The sequence below is a fragment of the Bufo gargarizans genome, chromosome 8 (assembly GCF_014858855.1).
Source record: "Bufo gargarizans isolate SCDJY-AF-19 chromosome 8, ASM1485885v1, whole genome shotgun sequence".
Lineage (NCBI taxonomy): Eukaryota > Metazoa > Chordata > Amphibia > Anura > Bufonidae > Bufo > Bufo gargarizans.
In genome coordinates, this window is record NC_058087.1 from 68,600,353 (window position 1) to 68,620,587 (window position 20,235).

Here is a 20,235-nt window from a genome sequence, read left to right on the forward strand (position 1 = left end):
GTACTTCGGAGATAAATGTATTTTCCCTATTTCTTGTTTGTTGTATTCCCCTATCTTTTGGTATTAGGCCTGAGGTAGTCTCCTGTTCCTTCAGCTGGAAAGGAACAGGTCATCTTCAGTCCTGACACTATTTCTAGGGCTCTTTAGGGTCAGATAGCGTTCTAGGTTCCTGCGTATGAACATTCCTACCATTGAGGTCTGTTCATACTGATAGTAGTCAGGGCTCGATTTAGGAATTCACTAGGTGGTGACCTTTTACCGTTTCCCTAGTTTCCAGACCTAGTACCCTTTCCCTTCCCTCCTGTGTTCGGTGTGGAGTTTACCACCCACACTGCGCCGTAACACTCTGGTCACACTTCCTAGGAAAGCTCACACAGAGAACACTCCCTCAACCCAATACAATTTCCTTGTCACGGAGGCAGAGTGTCACTAACATTTCACCTTACAAGTGGGGGCGTATCACCACAATCATACAGCATACAGACATGCTCCTTCCATACAACTCATATTACTTGCACACCAAGATGGCAGCTTGATGTTGGCAGAGAACCACACAGACACAGGATGTTTACCATTTACCATAAGGCTGGCAACCTCTTTATTTATACAACAGCTTTGCAGGAGAGTACATACAAGACTTTTGTTATTGACATTTGAGCGTATGTCATTATTTTAGGTCACAAAATTCCATGCCCATATAGGGGGCATGCAAGCACTGCAGATATACATTTATAGCTTTGATGTTACAGTTTCACCACATTTCTTTCTTGCAAGCATGCCTAGCCTTGAAATGAACTCATGACATACCTGTTTGAGGAAGTTTTGTCTGTCTATACATTCTCCTCTTAGGTTTTCACTAAATAACTGGCAGTTGTTTATACAAAAGTAGAGATGGCCTTGCGGTTTGCCCGGCGGTCGTTTCGCGGCAAACTTTGCGCATTCGCGATTTGCCGAACATGCGAACATATGGCGATGTCCGACGGCGCCATAATATTTTGCATTGCGCCGAACTTTGACCCATGACACATCCATCTGGTGGGCCAGGACAGCCAATTGAAACATTTTAGCACATGGACACAACCTCACCCTATAACAGAAGCCTATCTGGCAGCCATTTTACTTTCTGTGTTTTGCCAGTATAGGGAGAGGTTGCTTTATGGAGCAGGGACAGGCTGTTAGGGACACCAAACGCTAGCTAATAGGGCCACAAAAGTCCTTTTAAGGTTTGGTATAGGTGTACTATCGATGGTGTGATATAATGAGGGGTGTGATATACTTATAATATACTTTCTAACATAGAAAGTATATTATAGTGCATTTGTATTGTGCAGCAGTTGTGTGCGTTTCTGCTGTGATACCGCAGCTATATAGAGGGACAAGCGCTATTGGAACAACTAATTGCAAGTGGTGCGATATACCTGTTGCCCCCAAAACACTGATTAAGGGGTGTGATATACCTGCTTCCACAACCTGATATACCTGCTTCCACAAAATACTGATTGACGGCTGCGATATACTTGTTCCTGTTGCCCTAAATAAACAGGGTGGTATGATATAACTGTTGTGGCAATAAAAATAATTGAGGGATGCGATATACCTGCTTCCACAAAATACTGCTTATGGAGTTCAATATACCTGTTTCTACCAAATATTTATTGAGGCCTGCGATATACCTGCTTCCACAAATACTGCTCTTCTCTAGGGACTTAGGCACATTTAAAAATGACAGGCAGAGGAAGAGGCAGGCCGTTCCACAGGGGTGGTAGGGGTCGGGCAGGTGTACCAGGCGGGATCCTAAGTGGCAAGTTGGAGAAGGCGCGTGCGATTACTTCAAAGGACGCACCAGAGTTGGTTGAGTGGCTCATTAAGCCTTCCGCTTCTGAACGCTCCTCACTCTCTGCTGTGTGCACCCCCAAAGACACCACCACTACCATAGCCCCTCCACTCGAGTTAGAGGAATTATTTTCCCATCCATTCCCAGACCTTACTGATGCACAGCCATTTTTGAAATCGGATGAGGAAGAGGAGGTAGCAACGGCCGCCACCCAGCAGTCTGACGACAGTACCCAGATCAGCCCAAGGAGGGAGGTCCCCACTGCTGCTGCCTACTCTGAGATCTCAAATGTCAGTGGTGGTGAAGGTGACCATTATGACGTGTCAATGGATGTCACGTGGGTGCCAATAAGAGAAGAAGCGGTAGAAGTAGGCAGAGTTCACAGGGCACAGGGAGAAAAAAGCAGACTGCAAATGTATCTGGAGCGAGCCATCCACCATGCACGCTCCCAGGACGCCGGCACATGGCTCCGCAGTGTGGGCTTTTTTTTTACGTGTCAGCTGCTGACAATAGGGTTACCATCTGCAGCCTGTGCTGTCAACGCATAAGTCGCAGTAAGCCCAACACTCACCTAGGGACGACCGCCTTAAGAAGGCACCTGGCCTCCCATAACCGAGACCAGTGGGAGCAACGCCGTCAGAACCCACAAAGACCCACTCCCAGCTTTCCACATCCTGCCTCTTCTCCTCTCTCCTCCCATTAGTCCTCCACTCCACCTTCCACCGTCGCGTTTATCTGGCAGAAGGAAGGCTTCCTTGGCCAAAATGTTTGAGCGTAAAAAGTTGATGACGCCGGATAACCCTCTTGCCCAAAGGCTGACCACTGGCTTGTTGGAACTGTTAGCCCGTCAACTACTGCCATATAAACTGGACTCGGAGGCCTTTAGAAAATTTGTGGCCATTGGCACATCGCAATGGAAGGTCCCCGGAAGAAAATATTTCTCCAAGAAGGGCATCCCAGAGCTATATGGCCACGTTCAGCAGCAAAGGAATATACACTCACCTAAAGAATTATTAGGAACACCATACTAATATGGTGTTGGACCCCCTTTTGCCTTCAGAACTGCCTTAATTCTACGTGGCATTGATTCAACAAGGTGCTGATAGCATTCTTTAGAAATGCTGGCCCATATTGATAGGATAGCATCTTGCAGTTGATGGAGATTTGAGGGATGCACATCCAGGGCATGAAGCTCCCGTTCCACCACATCCCAAAGATGCTCTATTGGGTTGATATCTGGTGACTGTGGGGGCCATTTTAGTACAGTGAACTCATTGTCATGTTCAAGAAACCAATTTGAAATGATTCGAGCTTTGTGACATGGTGCATTATCCTGCTGGAAGTAGCCATCAGAGGATGGGTACATGGTGGTCATGAAGGGATGGACATGGTCAGAAACAATGCTCAGGTAGCCCGTGGCATTTAAACGATGGCCAATTGGCACTAAGGGACCTAAAGGGTGCCCAGAAAACATCCCCCACACCATTACACCACCACCACCAGCCTGCACAGTGGTAACAAGGCATGATGGATACATGTTCTTATTCTGTTTACACCAAATTCGGACTCTACCATTTGAATGTCTCAACAGAAATCGAGACTCCTCAGACCAGGCAACATTTTTTTTCCCATTCTGACATTCAGTTTGGAGTTCAGGAGATTGTCTTGACCAGGACCACAACCCTACATGCATTGAAGCAACTGCCATGTGATTGGTTGACTAGATAATCGCATTAATGAGAAATAGAACAGGTGTTCCTAATAATTCTTTGGGTGAGTATCTCTGGCACACAGTCTCGGTGCCAAGATACATCTGAACACAGACACGTGGTCTAGCAAACACGAGCAGGGAAGGTACATAACTTTTACTTCCCACAGGGTGAACCTTCTGACGGCCGTAAAGCATGTAACCTGTGGCATCTGTCTCGTGTGGATTTGGTGTTACCGCCATGGATTGCATACAGGCCTGCCTCTTCTTCTCCTCTTCCTACTCCATCCTCCGTCTCCTACTCGGCTGACTCCTCCTTTTCCACTGCTACCACCTCTTCCGCTTTCAGCTCTGCGGCCACAGGCCAATCAGTGGCAAACTCCGCTCAATTTGACAGTTGGTAAAGTGGTGTGTGACAACGGTGCCAATCTGCTGAGCGCGCTGAAACAGGGCAAAATGACACATGTGCCGTGCATGGCACACGCCCTTAACTTAGTCGAGCAGCATTTCGTTGCCAAATACCCCGGGGTCCAGGTTGTCTTGCAGGAGGCCAGGAAAATCTCTGGGCATTTTAGAAGCTCCTACACGGCCATGACTTGCCTTGCTGATGTTCAGCGGCGACACCACCTTCCTGTCAGAAGTCTGATTTGTGACAGCCCAACGTGCTGGAACTCCACCTTATATATGTTTGATAGGCTGCTCCAGCAGCAACGTGCCATTAACGACTACCTTTATGAACTCTGCAGCAGGACAGGTTCTGGAGAGCTTGGTTTCTTTTCACCGTGCCAGTGGCTGCTCATGCGCGACACATGCAGACTTCTGCTGCCATTTGATGAGATCACCAAACTGGTCATTCGCAGCCAGGGCGCCATCAGTGAAACTGTACCTTACGCCTTCTTTCTGGAGCGTGCATTGCATCGTGTCATTGATCGAGCCGTTGAGGAGCAGGAAGATGAGGAAGTCGCAATGCTGAATGAATTCCCAGGGGGGGGGGGCTACTCCATCTGAGACAAGTCAGCAGGAGTCTGAAGAGGAGTCAGAGGAGGATGATGGCTGGGGGGGGGAGGAGCAAGAAGAGCAGGCTTTGAGGGGGACTTTAAACTTTTTGGGGATCCCTGGTGTTATCCATGGCTGGGGGGAGAGGAGACCGAGGATGACATTCTCCTGGGCGATGAGCAGGAGCCAGGGCGCTCCACCGCTTTCAATTCAGTGCAAATAGGGGCCTTCATGCTCCAGTGTTTGAAGAGGGACCCCCCGTATAAAAAGCATAAAGGGCAAGGACTAGTACTTGGTGGCAACGTACTTAGACCCCCGGTACAAACACAAAATGGCGGACATGTTACCAGCACCACAGAGGGCTGGCAGAATGCAGCATTTCCAGGCCTTGCTGCGAGAGATGCTGCATTCTGCTGTTGCGGGCGATGGCAGAGGAATTCCCACCCACAGCGAAGCAGGTGCAGGTACCAATCCTATTGCGCCATATGAGATCATTCTTGCAGACAACCCATCGACAGCCGCCCTCCGGCTTCAACCTCAGGGAACGCCTAGACCGACAGGTGTCTGACTACATCGGGTTAATGGCCGATGTAGATGCTCTGAGAAGCAAGGAACCCCTGGACTACTGGGTGTGCAGGCTTGACCTGTGGCCAGAGCTGGCACAATTTGCTATGGAACTCTTGGCTTGCCCCTCGTCGAGTGTCCTGTCCGAAAGGGCGTTCAGCACAGCAAGGGGTATTGTGACCGATAAACGCACTCACCTAGCTCAAGACAGTGTGGACTACTCACATTGCTAAAAATGAATGAGGCATGGATCTCTGAGGAATTCAACACCTGTGACGACCACGCGTAATTGAATTTCCACATGCCAGCCACACATATCCGCTGCTACCCAGAACAAAAAGAATGCTCCTTATATTATGTATATACAGCGGCATAAAAGGCCTTTTCAGTCAGGTGAATGCCTGATTTTTGGGACCTCTACTCAAGTGGGCTACAGTAAAATTTTTATCCAGTGACCGCCTAATGTACCTCCAGCCACATAATCATAAGTTCTTTTCTGTTAGGTGAATGCCTAATTTTTGGGGCCTGTACTCCAGTGGCCTACAGTAAAATTTTTATCCAGTGACTGCCTAATGTACCTCCAGCCACATAATCACAAGTTCTTTTCTGTCAGGTGAATGCCTAATTTTTGGGGCCTGTACTCCCGTGACCTAAAATACAATTTTTCTAGGCTCCAGCAGGGCACATTTTTGAGAGTTTTCCTTTAAGACGCATAAAAATGGCCCCTGATTAAAATACATATTTTTTGTGGGAATTTGTGCCAATGATCCCCCTCTGGTATGTCACTGCGCATGTTGTGGGACTATTTGTGCACTTCTAGTAAGTATTTGGTGGCTGCAAATATGACCTGAAGGTTTTTCAGGTTCGCCTGCCAAAGTCAATGGGGCCCGCCGCTAACACAAGGTTCATGAACATTTGATCGCGAACACACGTTCACGAACCGTCCCGGTCGATGTTCGTCCATTACTATACAGGAGTCCCATTCACACTCAGAGCAGTTTCTGTTACTTATGCTTATAGAATTGAAACTGTATATGAAATAATTTACTATATTAAGCTCCAACTACTGTTAATACATACTTTGTTATGTTCTCTTTGTTCAGATGCTGTGTACATATATAGAAATTGTTTGCAATATGTTCACGGATGATCACAAGTGACTTGTTTTATTTATTTTTTGCTACATTGTTACTTTTCCTTTATTACTTTTTTACATACAGTGTCCCTCATAAAGGATTAACAGACATTTTAGCTTCGATTTATTTTTACTGGGATCGCTAGGATTTATACAGCCAGTGGCAAGTACTGATGTCTTGAGGAATTGTGAAGGCAAATAAGGCAATAAACCACACCTGCCTTCTCTTTTTGGAGTCAAGATGTCTGACTTTGAGTAATCATAAGCACCAAAGAGCTATAGGAAGACTAATCTGATGTATATCTCCGCCAGGTGGTTACCAAGTGGTTAAGGCACGTGGTCCATCTATTAGTTTACGGTACATCTAAGATAAAAAGTGCATTTCTACAGTATAAAATTCCTTTCACTGTTTGTCACAAGACCTTTAACTGTCTGATTCTCCAAAGCATCAGAGAGAAGCTAGAACCTTCACAGGAACTCTATGGCTTACAACTAAAATGATATATATATATAATTAAAAATGTTTACAGGGGAGAAAGAATTAAAAATAAAAATCTAATGTCTTCAAAAAACCATCAATAAAATTTTAGTGAAGAAATCACAACTCAGTAAAAGCTTTACACTTTGGCATAGAGCTACCACCTGCATTTCTTCTACATTTAAATGTGTCACTCATTGCGAGGAGGCTGTAAAATCACTTTCACTGTGGTAGTATGCCCCAAGACTATTAAGTATTATTTACCCTGGTACATTGGCATGTTGTTGGAGGAAATGTGGACAAACTGTCATGTCCTAAACTATAAACGTTCTGGCAGGACGTATTTTCTTTAGGGTCCATTTACACGTCCGTAGGTTTTTTTGCGGTCCGCAAAATACGGACACCGGCAATGTGCCTTTCGCATTTCACGGACCGCACATATCCGGCACTATTATAGAAAATGCCTTTTCTTGTCCGCAGTTGCGGACAAGAATAGGACATGCTCTATTTTTTTCGGGAAAGGAATTACAGATCCGGAAATGCAGATGCGGCCCCATTAAAAAAAAAAAATGGGTTCTACCCGTTCCGCAAAATTGCGGAACGGATCCTGACCCAAGTTGAGGAAGTGTGAATGGACCCTAAATATCAAAAACTCGTAAAAACCTGTATAACACCTTCCCCAGGGTTAGCCCTACTTTTCCTCATAATCCATGAGGTTCCCCCTAAAATCAGAATTGTAGTTGGTTTTATACTCATACTAGTGAAACTAGTCATAACTAGACATTGGAAACAAGTAAACACCCAACAGTTAGGATAAGTAATCCAGTCTACGAATGTCACTTGTGGCTATGAATTAAAGGGGTATTACCATCTCAGACAATGGGAGCATATTGCTAGGATATGCCCCCATTGTCCGATATGTGCAGGTCCTACATATGTAATTCGCACCTATCTCTAAAATGAGGCTGGCAAAGTGGTGGCCAGCAGTGCCGGGTTTGGCCACCACCAAGACTTCCTACTGGTCCCCCGAAAATAGAGAGCAAGCATTTCCAGCAAATTTAAGTATCTCAAACAGACCAGAGCAGCATCAAATATGAAACATTGAGGCAAGTAATGCTTTATAATTTTTGACCCTCTCTGGCCGTTTTCTCCCCCGGGAAACGTCTTCTGACGAATTTTAAGGGGAATTCCTGTTAAAATGATCTCCTAACATGTCAAAGATAGATGTGAGAAAATCACTTTGGTGACGTCTGTAATTTTGGACCACCACTGATTTCCACAGTAAGAGGCTCTATAGTGTCCATATACACCTTCAGAAATGTATAAATGGAAATTGGAATTTTTGGGTAAGATTGATCACAAGGGGAATTTTAAAGTCAGTTAACGCTTCTGTCTGGAGATGTTACTCCACTTTCTATGCCACCCCTTTACTGGAGAAAGATTGCAAACATTTTTTAGAATGTTTTGACTGAAGTTGATAAATCTGGCTGAAAGCAGCATCACAGACAACGCGCTCTTATCCACTTTATTTTCAAAAGTGGTGTGAGTGGTGTAAAAAATGCTAATTGTAGCAAAATATTTGTGCAAACAAGCCTAAAAAGTAGCAGAGGCTTTTTTAAGCCAAAATGTTTGGAGAGTAGAGCTGGATAAATTTCTCACTTTAAAGGGAATCTATCACCTGTACTATGCTGCCTTCTCTAAAGGAAGAATAGTGACAAACCTGCTGATTTCAGCATGCTGTCACTTTTGGGCTAATTCTGTATTTATTAGTACTGACAGGAAGAACCTCTCAGCGCTGTGAGGGAAGACTAGTCCGAAGAGACTTGTGCCCCCCTCCCTATGACTGACAGGGTTCTTTTATGTTAAGCAAAGGAAAGAAACCTGCCAGTCATTGGCAGGAGGCAGGGGAGGGATAGGCCACAAGTCTTGTCGGACTCGTTTCTCAGGTCTGCAGAGAGGGCAGAATAGTAGAGGTGACAGGTTCTGTGGTCTACTGGTTACTATGGCATGTGTTGTTTCCAGTAACAGGATTCTAAGAGCAACACAGTTTGAGTACTGTAAGTAGGGAAAGATAATTTTTGTTGGAATTACTCTTCAAATTGCCTAAGGCACATTTCAGTGAAAGGAATTTTTTACTTTATAGATAGAAGCTTTACAAATTAGGCCCATGCTTTATGCAAGATGGTAGAGCTCCTTTCCAAGCTTTTCTAGTCTCTCTCTGTATTCCAATTTCTTATAGTTGGCTTTGGGGACACTCTTGAATCCATACATGCTTCCAAACCAGGCACCTGCAATGGCTGCAGTTGAATCACTATCCCCACCATGGAAAAATGCACGGTGAGAGAGTTCTGTCCAGTCTTCACCAGAACCAAGGATCGCATCATAAGCAATCATGGGTGCATCATGCCCACTGCCTCCACCCCATCCATTGTAGCTTACTGAAGTGTAAAACTGATCTCGTTCCTCAACATCATATTTCTCTGGAAACTGTGGCTGAGATGTTCCATTCAAAATTTCCCTTTTTCCAAGATAGGAAATCCACTGTTCTTCAAAGTAAGACCTAGACAAAATAATTAGGATGCTTTATTAGACAATATGGCTCTGTAAATTTTTCACCATGCCTTATATTCTGAGGACCTTCTATGTCAGGCATGGCCAACCTGAGGCTCTCCAGCTGTTGTAAAACTACAATTCCCACCATGCCCTGCTGTAGGCTGATAGTTGTAGGCAGTCTGGGCATGCTGGGAGTTGTAGTTTTGCAACAGCTGGAGAGCCTCAGGTTGGACATCCCTGTTCTATGTAGACAAATGTTTCATGCGTGTACATGTGTTATCTATAGATACAAACTAAAGCTGGCCATATACATGAGACAACTGAGACAAAAGATATCCATCTCTGCGGAGCTTAGAGTAAGAAACCAGCCTGATTTTGAATAACGTAGGATGTTTTTTATGGGTTGTGCACAATAGACGTTTTTAAAGCAGATAACATATTTTATATAACATATTTTTCCAGTTCCATCCCATTTGGATTTTTTTCCAGCTTCCCATTACATCCTTTGCAATACAAAATAGGGCCATTAGAAAGTAAATTTTGTTCCACAAAAAAACAAGCCCTAATAAGGCTATGTAAATGGCAAAAATAAAAAAGTTATGACACCAGGAAGGCAAGAAGTAAAAAACAAAAACACCAAAAAATTGGTCACAGAAGGGTTAAAACCTACCATATTTTTCAGACTATAAGACAGGGGGAAAATGGCAGTGCTCACTGCTCCCTGGTCTTCTTCCGGGTGTTGCACCGCATGTGTTCTGAAGTGTACAGCATCCAGACGTAGTACAAGTAGGCACGCACTATGACCTGATGCTGTGCAATGTCAAGTCATAGTGCAGTGCAAGTTGGCATAAGACCAAGAAGTGGTGAGTGCCAGCATGGTCCAGAGCAGGAGAGGTAAATATATATATATATATATATATATATATATATATATACACACACACACAGTTGCAAGAAAAAGTATGTGAACCCTTTGGAATGATACGGATTTCTGCACAAATTGGTCATAAAATGTGATCTGATCTTCATCAAGTCACAACAATAGACAATCACAGTCTGCTTAAACTAATAACACACAAAGAATTAAATGTTACCATATTTTTATTGAACACACCATGTAAACATTCACAGTGCAGGTGGAAAAAGTATGTGAACCCTTGGATTTAATAACTGGTTGAACCTCCTTTGGCAGCAATAACTTCAACCAAAGGTTTCCTGTAGTTGCAGATCAGACGTGCACAACGGTCAGGAATAATTCTTGACCATTCCTCTTTAAAGAACTGTTTCAGTTCAGCAATATTCTTGGGATGTCTGGTGTGAATCGCTTTCTTGAGGTCATGCAACAGCATCTCAATCAGGTTGAGGTCAGGACTGTGACTGGGCCACTCCAGAAGGCGTATTTTCTTCTGTTTAAGCCATTCTGTTGTTGATTTACTTACTATGCTTTGGGTCGTTGTCCTGTTGCAACACACATCTTCTGTTGAGCTTCAGCTGGTGGACAGATGGCCTTAAGTTCTCCTGCAAAATGTCTTGATAAACTTGGGAATAAATTTTTCCTTCGATGATAGCAATCCATCCAGGCCCTGACGCAGCAAAGCAGCCCCAAACCATGATGCCCCCACCACCATACTTTACAGTTGGGATGAGGTTTTGATGTTGGTGTGCTCTTTTTCTCCACACATAGTGTTGTGTGTTTCTTCCAAAAAACTCAACTTTGGTTTCATCTGTCCACAGAATATTTTGCCAGTACTGCTGTGGAACATCCAGGTGCTCTTGTGCAAACTGTAAACGCGCAGCAATGTTTATTTTGGACAACAGTGGCTTCCTCTGTGGTATCCTCCCATGAAATCCATTCTTGTTTAGTGTTTTACGTATCGTAGATTTGCTAACAGGGATGTTAGCATATGCCAGAGACTTTTGTAAGTCTTTAGCTGACACTCTAGGATTCTAATTCACCTCATTGAGCAGTCTGCGCTGTGCTCTTGCAGTCATCTTTACAGGATGGCCACTCCTAGGGAGATTAGCAGCAGTGCTGAACTTTCTTCATTTGTAGACAATTTTTCTTACCGTGGACTGATGAACAGCAAGGCTTTTGGAGATACTTTTATAACCCTTTCCAGCTTTATGCAAGTCAACAATTCTTAATCGTAGGTCTTCTAAGAGCTCTTTTGTGCAAGGCATCATTCACATCAGGCAATGCTTCTTGTGAAAAGCAAACCCAGTACCGGTGTGTGTTTTTTATAGGGCAGGGCAGCTGTAACCAACACCTCCAATCTCATCTCATTGATTGGACTCCAGTTGGCTGACACCTCACGCCAATTGGCTCTTGCAGATGTCATTAGTCTAGGGGTTTACATACTTTTTCCACCTGCACTGTGAATGTTTACATGGTGTGTTCAATAAAAATATGGTAACATTTAATTCTTTGTGTGTTATTAAGCCTCCCTGTCATGGCCTGCCATTGGCTGCCCTGTCCCCCCTCCCCACCCCTGCTGAATGTTTGGATCTGCGCTAATGGGAAGATGTATCGGCGGGCATCAGAAGCGACGCGGGTGTCGGGAAGAAAGGTAAGTACAACCTGTGTGAGGATTATGAGATGTTATCTCTGGTAATCTCTATCTTGATGATGATGTTACAGTTAAAGGGGTTCTCTGGGCTCTCGTATATTGATGACCTCAGGATAGGTCATCAATATCAGATCGGTAGAGGTCCAACACCTGGCACCCCAGCCGAGATGAGGAGACGGCGTGTGGTGAGCATTTGCCGTCTTCCTTCCTGCTTGCCGCTGCTTTGCCATAGGTAGTAGCGGTGCGCAGGAAGACAGAAGGGAGATGGCACGTGTGCACTGCACATGCCATCTCCTCATACAGATGATCGGCGGCTGTTGTCAGACCCCCACCGATCTGATATCCTGAGGATAGATCATAAATATAGGTGAGCCCGGAGAACCCCTTTAATGGTTCTGCTTTGTCCTAAGTAAAATAAACTAGTTTTTTGTTCTCCCACAATGTCTGAGCGCTGTTCATAAAAGCTGCAAACACTGCAACAGTTAATTCACTCAGTATGAGGGTACAGAAATTGTGACTGTTGCAGTCTCTTAAAGGCACATTATGCATAATGGTTTTCATTCAGAGGCACAGTCCTTTACCTGTAAACATTCTGTATTTACAGCTGAAAAGTCCTATGGAGGGCAATGTTTCGGCCTCTGGTGCCTAAGCTTGGGGTCTTCTTTTGGGAACATTGAAGGAGTTATTTCTTGGTGTCAAAGCTGCATCTAGTATTTCCCAGGATTGATGCACGGACCACGACATTAGCTCTTCACTAGAGTTGAGCCGACACCTGGATGTTCGGGTTTGGCAGGTTCGGCCGAACTTGAAAAAAAAGTTCGGGTTCGGGAGCCGAACTTGACCCCGAATCCGAACCCCATTGAAGTCAATGGGGAACAAACTTTTGGCCACTAAAATGGCTCTAAAATAGCCCTGGAAACAGCTAGAGGGCTGCAAAAGGCAGCAAAATGTGCTTAAGAGCATGGCAAATGCTCTGCAAACAAATGTGGATAGGGAAATGAATTGATAAAAACATAAAAGACCTTAAAAAAATAAAAATTAGGAATGATGTAGGAGGAAGAGGAGGAAGAGGTTGAGGAGGCGGTGAATGGGTGGATGTGGCCGTGTAGGCTCAAGTGGTGGTCTAGGTGGAAGCGGCGGCAAGGGAGGAATAGGTAGCCAAAACAGATGTGTGTTATCTTGCATTTTTAAATAGGGGTATCCCCCAAAATATTGGGACATATAAAAAAATAAAAATAAATAAGGAAAAAGTGCACTTGAGTACAAGGATGGATGGTTGAGGCTGTTAGAACTGTCTATTCTGCACAAGGTACAGACAAGTCTTGTGGGATCCAGGCCTGGTTCATTTGAATAAACGTGAGCTTGTCCACCTTGGCTGTGGACAGGCGGCTGCGTCTGTCTGTAATGACGCCTCCTGCCATGCTAGATACACGCCCAGAGAGTACACTGGCTGCAGGGCAGGCCAGCACCTCCAAGGCATACAGGGCAAGCTCTGGCCATGTGGACAATTTGGAAACCCAGAAGTTGAATGGGGCAGAACCATCAGTCAGTACATGTAGGCGTGTGCACAGGTACTGTTTCACCATGTTGTTCAAATGCTGCCTCCTGCTAACACGCTCCATATCAGCAGTTGGGGCCGGTTGTTGCGGCGAGGTGATAAAGCTTTTCCACATGTCGGCCATGCTAACCCTGCCTTCTGAGTTGCTGGCGCTGACACAGCTGCGTTGGCGATCTCTTCCTCCTCCCCTGCCTTTGCCTTGTGCTTCCACTTGTCCCCGGGCGTCAGTCGGGAATGCTCTCAGGAGCGCGTCTACCAGCGCGCGCCGGAAGTCGCGCATTTTCCGATCACGCTCCAGTGAGGGAATTAAGGACGGCACATTGTCTTTGTAACGGGGATCCAGCAGGGTGACCAGCCAGTAGTCAGCACACGTTAAAATGTGGGCATCTCTGCTGTCGTTGCGCAGGCACTGCAGCATGTAGTCGCTTATGTGTGCCAGGCTGCCCAGAGGTAAGGACAAGCTGTCCTCTGTGGGAGGCGTATCGTTTGCGTCCTACGTATCCCCCCAGCCACGCACCAGTGATGGGCCCGAGCTGTGTTGGATGCCACCCCGCTGTGAGCATGCTTCATCCCCATCCTCCTTCTCCTCCAGTAGTGGGCCCTGGCTGGCCAAATTTGTACCTGGCCTCTGGTGTTGCAAAAATCCTCTTTCTGAGCCACTTCTAAAAGACTGGCCTGAAAGTATTAGAGATGACCCCTCTTCCTGGGCCACATGCTCTTCCATCATCGCCCTAAGTGTTTTCTCAAGGAGACATAGAAGTGGTATTGTAACGCTGATAACTGTGTCATCGCCACTGGCCATGTTGGTGGAGTACTCGAAACAGCGCAACAGGGCACACAGGTCTCGCATGGAGGCCCAGTCATTGGTGGTGAAGTGGTGCTGTTCCGCAGTGCGACTCACCTGTGCGTGCTGCAGCTGAAACTCCACTATGGCCTGCTGCTAGGTGGAGTTCCACCTGGTAGGCACGTCGCATATGAGGCGGTGAGCTGGAAGGCCGAAGTTAGACTGTAGAGCAGACAGCCGAGCGGCGGCAGGATGAGAACGCCGGAAGCGTGCACAGACGGCCCGCACTTTATGCAGCAGCTCTGACATGTCGGGGTAGTTGTGAATGAATTTCTGCACCACCAAATTCAGCACATGCGCCAGGCAAGGGATGTGCGTCAAACCGGCTAGTTATAGAGCTGCAACGAGATTTCGCCCATTATCGCACACCACCAGGCCGGGCTTGAGGCTCACTGGCAGCAACCACTCGTCGGTCTGTTGTTCTATACCCCGCCACAACTCCTGCGCGGTGTGGGGCCTGTCCCCCAAACACATCAGTACCAGAACGGCCTGCTGCCGTTTACCCCTGGCTGTGCTGAAGTTGGTGGTGAAGGTCTGTCGCCGACCGGATGAGGAGGTGGTAGAAGAGGAGGAGGAGGAGGAGGAGGAGGAGGAGGAGGAAGCCGAGTAGGAAGAGTAGGCAAAGAATGATGCCCTGCGATCCTTGGCGGCGAAGGATGTGCGCCAAACAGCTCTCCGACTGGGGCCCAGCCGCCACTACATTTACACTGTGTGCAGTTAGGGAGATATAGCATCCCTGGCCGTGCTTACTGGTCCACGTATCTGTGGTTAGGTGGACCTTGCCACAGATGGCGTTGCGCAGTGCACACGTGATTTTATCCGATATTTGGTTGTGCAGGGAGGGCACAGCTCTCCTGGAGAAGTAGTGGCGTCTGGGAACAACGTACTGTGGGACAGCAAGCGACATGAGCTGTTTGAAGCTGTCCGTCTCCACCAGCCTGAATGACAGCATATCAAAGGCCAGTAGTTTAGAAATGCTGGTATTCAGGGCCAGGTATCGAGGGTGGCTAGGTGGGAATTTACGCTTACTCTCCAAGGTTTGTGAGATGGAGAGCTGAACACTTCTGTGTGACATGGTGGAGATGCTTGGTGACGGAGGTGGTGTTGTTGGTGGCACATCTTCTGTTTGCTGGGCGGCAGGTGCCAATGTTCCTCCAGAGGCGGAGGAAGAGGCTGAGGCAGCAGCAGAAGAGGGAGCAGGAGGGGCCTGAGCCCTTTCTTGGTTTTGAAGGTGCTTACTCCACTGCAGCCAGTGTCTCGCATGTAGATGCCTGGTCATGCAGGTTGTGCTAAGGTTCAGAACGTTAATGCCTCGCTTCAGGCTCTGATGGCACAGAGTGCAAACCACTCGGGTCTTGTCGTCAGCACATTGTGTGAAGAAGTGCCATGCCAGGGAACTCCTTAAAGCTGCCTTTAGTGTGCTCGGTCCCTGGTGACGGTGGCCAGTAGCAGGCAAACTGTTTTGGAGATGGCTGCTCTGCTTTTGCACCCTGCTCCCGCTTTTGCTACGCTGTTGGCTCGGTCTCACCACTGCTTCTTCCTCTGAACTCTGAAAGTCAGTGGCACAACCTTCATTCCATGTGGGGTCTAGGATCTCATCGTCCCCTGCATCGTCTTCCACCCAGTCTTCCTCCCTGACCTCCTTTTCGGTCTGCACACTGCAGAAAGATGCAGCAGTTGGCACCTGTGTTTCGTCATCATCAGAAACGTGCTGAGGTGGTATTCCCATGTCCTCATCAGGAAACATAAGTGGTTGTGCATCTATGTCTTCCAGGGCTAGGTGGATGCTCTTCCAGGGCTAGGTTCTATGTCTTCCAGGGCTAGGGGGATGCACTTGGGAAACCCTGCAAGCAGAGTCCTCAAACAGAATAAGAGGCATCTACTTGAGGCTCAGACAGGTTCCCTGATATGCACGGGGGTGATGTGACAGACTGATGGGCATGAGTTTCAGGCGTCACCTGTGCACTTTCTGCAGAAGACTGGGTGGGAGATAATGTGAACGTGCTGGATCCACTGTCGGCCACCCAATTGACTAGCGCCTGTACTTGCTCAGGCCTTACCATCCTTAGAACGGCATTAGGCCCGACCAAATATCACTGTCGATTCTGGCGGCTACTGAGACAGAACGGCCACGTCCTCTCTCTGCACCAGAGGCACCACCAACACCAACACCACCACCATGACCGCGTCCCTTATTAGATGTTTGCCTCATAGTTAGCGTTCACCAAACAAAGTAAAAAATGGTTAAGTCTGTTAAAAATAATTAACCGGCAATAAAAACCCTGATGTAGGGTATTGCACTCAATATTTTTTTTAAACTCTATTTGACAGCGGTAGTTGTGGCCTAAATTTCACATTTTTGCAGTATATCAGAGGGTTTTTTTCACCCCAGTAAGCAAAAAGCTGTATTTCTGACCTAAATGTGACACTCACTTATGCATGTCTAATCCTAGATGTGCACTATATGAAACAGATGTTTTTTTTTCACCCCAGTATGCCCCAGTATGAGAAAGCCGTATTTGTGGCCTAAATTTCACAGTCACTTATGCATGTCTAATCCCAGATGTGCAGTATATCAGAGGGTTTTTTCACCCCAGTAAGCAAAAAGCTGTATTTCTGGCCTAAATGTGACACTCACTTATGCACGTCTAATCCCAGATGTGCACTATATCAAACAGATGTTTTTTTTTTCACCCCAGTGTCTCGTCAGTATTTCTGGACTTGCAGACATGCAGATATCCTGGGCTGGTGCACTATCGTTACATAAAATGGCTGCCGATTATGTATTGATATTGACTAACTGAAGGAAAAAAGGTTTGTTTTCAGTAGTAGTTGGCTCATGGCAGGCTTAAAACAATTGTGCACTGCACCCACAAAACACATTTGCTGTAGATCGCTGAGTAAAGAAGCAGTTCTTCATAAGATTTCTCCCTGATCTCTCCCTCACAGCAGCTGCAGCCTAATCCCTACACTAATCCGAGCAGAGTGACGGGCGGCGCTACGTGACTCCAGCTTCAATAGAGGCTGGGTCACATGCTGCAGTTGGCCAATCACAGCCATGCCAATAGTAGGCATGGTGTGATGACCTTTTGGGGCAAGTAGCATGACGCTTGATGATTGGCTGCTGTGCAGCCTTTCAAAAAGCGCCGAACACCAAACCCGAACTTTTACCTAAATGTTCGGGTCCGGGTGCCGAAAAACCGAAAGTTCGGTACGAACCCGAACTTTACAGTTCGGGTTCGCTCAACTCTACTCCTCACATCTGCAGCCATTATGTTCTGTAGCCATCTCACCTGCAGCTTGTCTAATCTTCGGTGGCCAAACTGCGAAGCGGGAGACTCCCTGCCTTCTCCCTTGTTCGAAAACGTGTCTTAGCTTGTCACTGTGGAGTGATCAAGCTGGTAGACGATCATAAGGCGCATTACCACGACCCGGTACAGGATACAATAAAGTTTATTTTGAGACAACGCATTTCGGGGTCTCAACGGCCCCTTTATCAAGTCTGTGTCACCCTAGTTTTTTGTGCAGCTGGGTGTGTACTGCCTGGTTTCTTCTAAAAAAGGCGCATGTCCGTACCTTGATTTTGTTCTTGTTACACTTGGAGTGAGTGTAGCGGTTCACCGCTACAGTCCTATGTGCGGCACGTGTAGAAAGGGGGCGCAGGCAGCAGCCTGTCCACCACTATCATAGTCTTGTGGGAATGCAGGTTCCTTCTCCTTTCATGTTATGTGGAGTGGACCTCTGTATGGTCTTGTTTGGCACTCATGTGGGAGACTCCCTCTCCACCCATAGTTACCCTCTCGGTAAAATTTCTGCAAGACATCCTGCTTATTGATTAGGCCACTACATGTTCCAAGCCTGGAACTAAAGTTCAGATCTACTCTCTTTGAGTTGTCTATTGGGCAGAGTACCTAGCATTGATAAATTAGTCTTGGACAATGTGGCACTACAGTATTGTACATCACACACAAGGAGATGAATTTTTCTACTGTAAACTAAAGCAAACATGATAGCACACTTACCATGCACCCAGATTCTGCGACACATCCCGTCCGGCATCTATGACATAGTCCTTTACCAAAGGCAACACATCCAGCAAACCCTTACCCCACTCGTGCGGAGGCTTACGATTTATGGCATAAGAGGTGAACAATGCAGACACCAGTGAACCCAGGTATCCTGTAGGATGGTGGTGTGTCATTCTACCACTCTCTACACTGATGCGTATCAGATCATTCAGTTGCTCTGGGCGTGGAAACCTCAGTCCTATGCACATAGCTCTCATAGCTGCACCGCACCCTCCTGCTGATTTATGGAATGGGATCATCCATCCATCTGGAGTTGCAGGATTTAGCTGATATGCACTGCTCATGCAAGTACCTCCTGTATGGACACAAGAAATAAACCAGTTTAGCCAGTAATATTATCAACATTAAAGCAAAGTGTTTCTTTTTTACATTGGACTGAAAAACTGAACATTAGGTCTATAATTCACCAGGCTGAACAGCTTTTATGTTCTCCTGGGTCTTCTGTGCAGTTGTGATGCAAACTTAAAGGGGTTCTGTACTTTTTCTTACTGATGATCTATCCTTTGGATAGGTCATCAGCATCTGATGGGAGTCCGACACCTGGGACCTCCGCCGATCAGCTGTTTGAGAAGGCAGCGGTGGTTGCAGTAGTGCCACAGCCTTCTCGCTGGCCAGTGACATCACGACTATGTCACGTGGCCTGGGCGCAGCTCAACCCCATCGAATAGACCTTTGCATAGACTGTGTTTGCCACTAAATGGAACTTACTATTCTCACCTGTTAAATGCCCCACCACACCAGCACCGCCACTTTGATGATCCCCACCAGTCTCTGATTACTCTGTAAACAGCATGCAGTGACAGCATGCTATTTAGGTACTGTTAATTAAAAAAAATATATATTTCCTACTTTATATTCCTGAACAACCTCTTTTAAAGGGACACTGACAGGCCGGATAAGCATAATTAGCTGTATAGTATGCACAGGTCTTCTATTGTGTAATAAAAACATATAAGTATAACTGCAGTGTCCCAGGGGGTCAGTAGTGTATGCTGGGCTTTGTAGTGCAGATTGACCCACTAACCTGGGATCCACCGTCGTCTTCAATTGGGGCGAATACTGGAACAGGCAGGTGATTAAGAGTTCGTGACGCCAGTGTCAGTTAAACGGTGACACGCCGTGTATGGTATTGTAGAAGAATGAAGCAAGCATAGGATAGCCAACAAAAACTGGAACTTTACTGAATATCAGCGAGTATAATACATGGACGCAGTTGGAAGCGCAGTTCCATGAAAGACAGTTGGTTACTATTGGAATACAGCTGGTTCTTGGAAGTACAGAATGGCCGGTCTCAGCAATGTTTTATACAGAGTGTTGATTACAGGAGATGCAGTACAGGCGGCTTGCACACTATTCCTGACTGGTCCTGAAACATGTGACTTTCTCTCCAAGGTCTAATGCCCTTTATCTGGCGTACCCTTGAAGCTGTCCTTATCTAGTACCTCCTCTGTTATCTTGAGTACCTCTTGCTTTATCTGATCGGCCTCTGTGGTATTCTGTGTCTTGGCTGGTGGCTTGCTTATGCTGTTTCAGCTAAACGGATGATGACTCAGGAGGGGAACCTTTTCCTTGGATCCGGAACCCGGTTACAGGGCCTTGACTACCCTCTCCTAGTCGGCAGGCTTCAGGCCTGCTCTGCTCTCACAGGCCCATAGCCTGGCCTTCACTCAGACACAGGATCATTTCTGACCCCTGCTCCCACTGTCTGAACCTACCTACTACTTCCTGACTGGGCCTTATATAACCTAGGGTTCCCTAGCTCCCTCTAGTGACTCAGAGCTGGAATGACACCCTAGCCGGCCTGCACATGCACGTTTCACAGTAACAGGAAGTACATAGCATTACATTTACAAGATGTTCTATACCAACCTCCCCATAAATACAGGGGGAACGACAATACCCAAGTGACC

General features: G+C 46.5%; 1 protein-coding gene across 3 annotated transcripts in view; it reads right to left on the bottom strand.

The window, feature by feature from the left end:
• Positions 1-6,241: 6,241 nt before the first annotated feature.
• ADPRH (ADP-ribosylarginine hydrolase) overlaps positions 6,242-20,235 on the bottom strand; it is a 30,086-nt gene continuing 16,092 nt past the window's right edge. For all 3 annotated transcript variants that reach the window (XM_044303875.1, XM_044303877.1, XM_044303878.1), the window contains exons 3-4: positions 18,260-18,620; positions 6,242-9,275 (exon numbers count right to left, since the gene is read on the bottom strand). In XM_044303875.1, the coding sequence (XP_044159810.1) occupies positions 8,888-9,275; positions 18,260-18,620 (749 nt within the window). In that variant the 3' untranslated portion in view covers positions 6,242-8,887. The remainder of the gene's footprint in view (positions 9,276-18,259; positions 18,621-20,235) is intronic.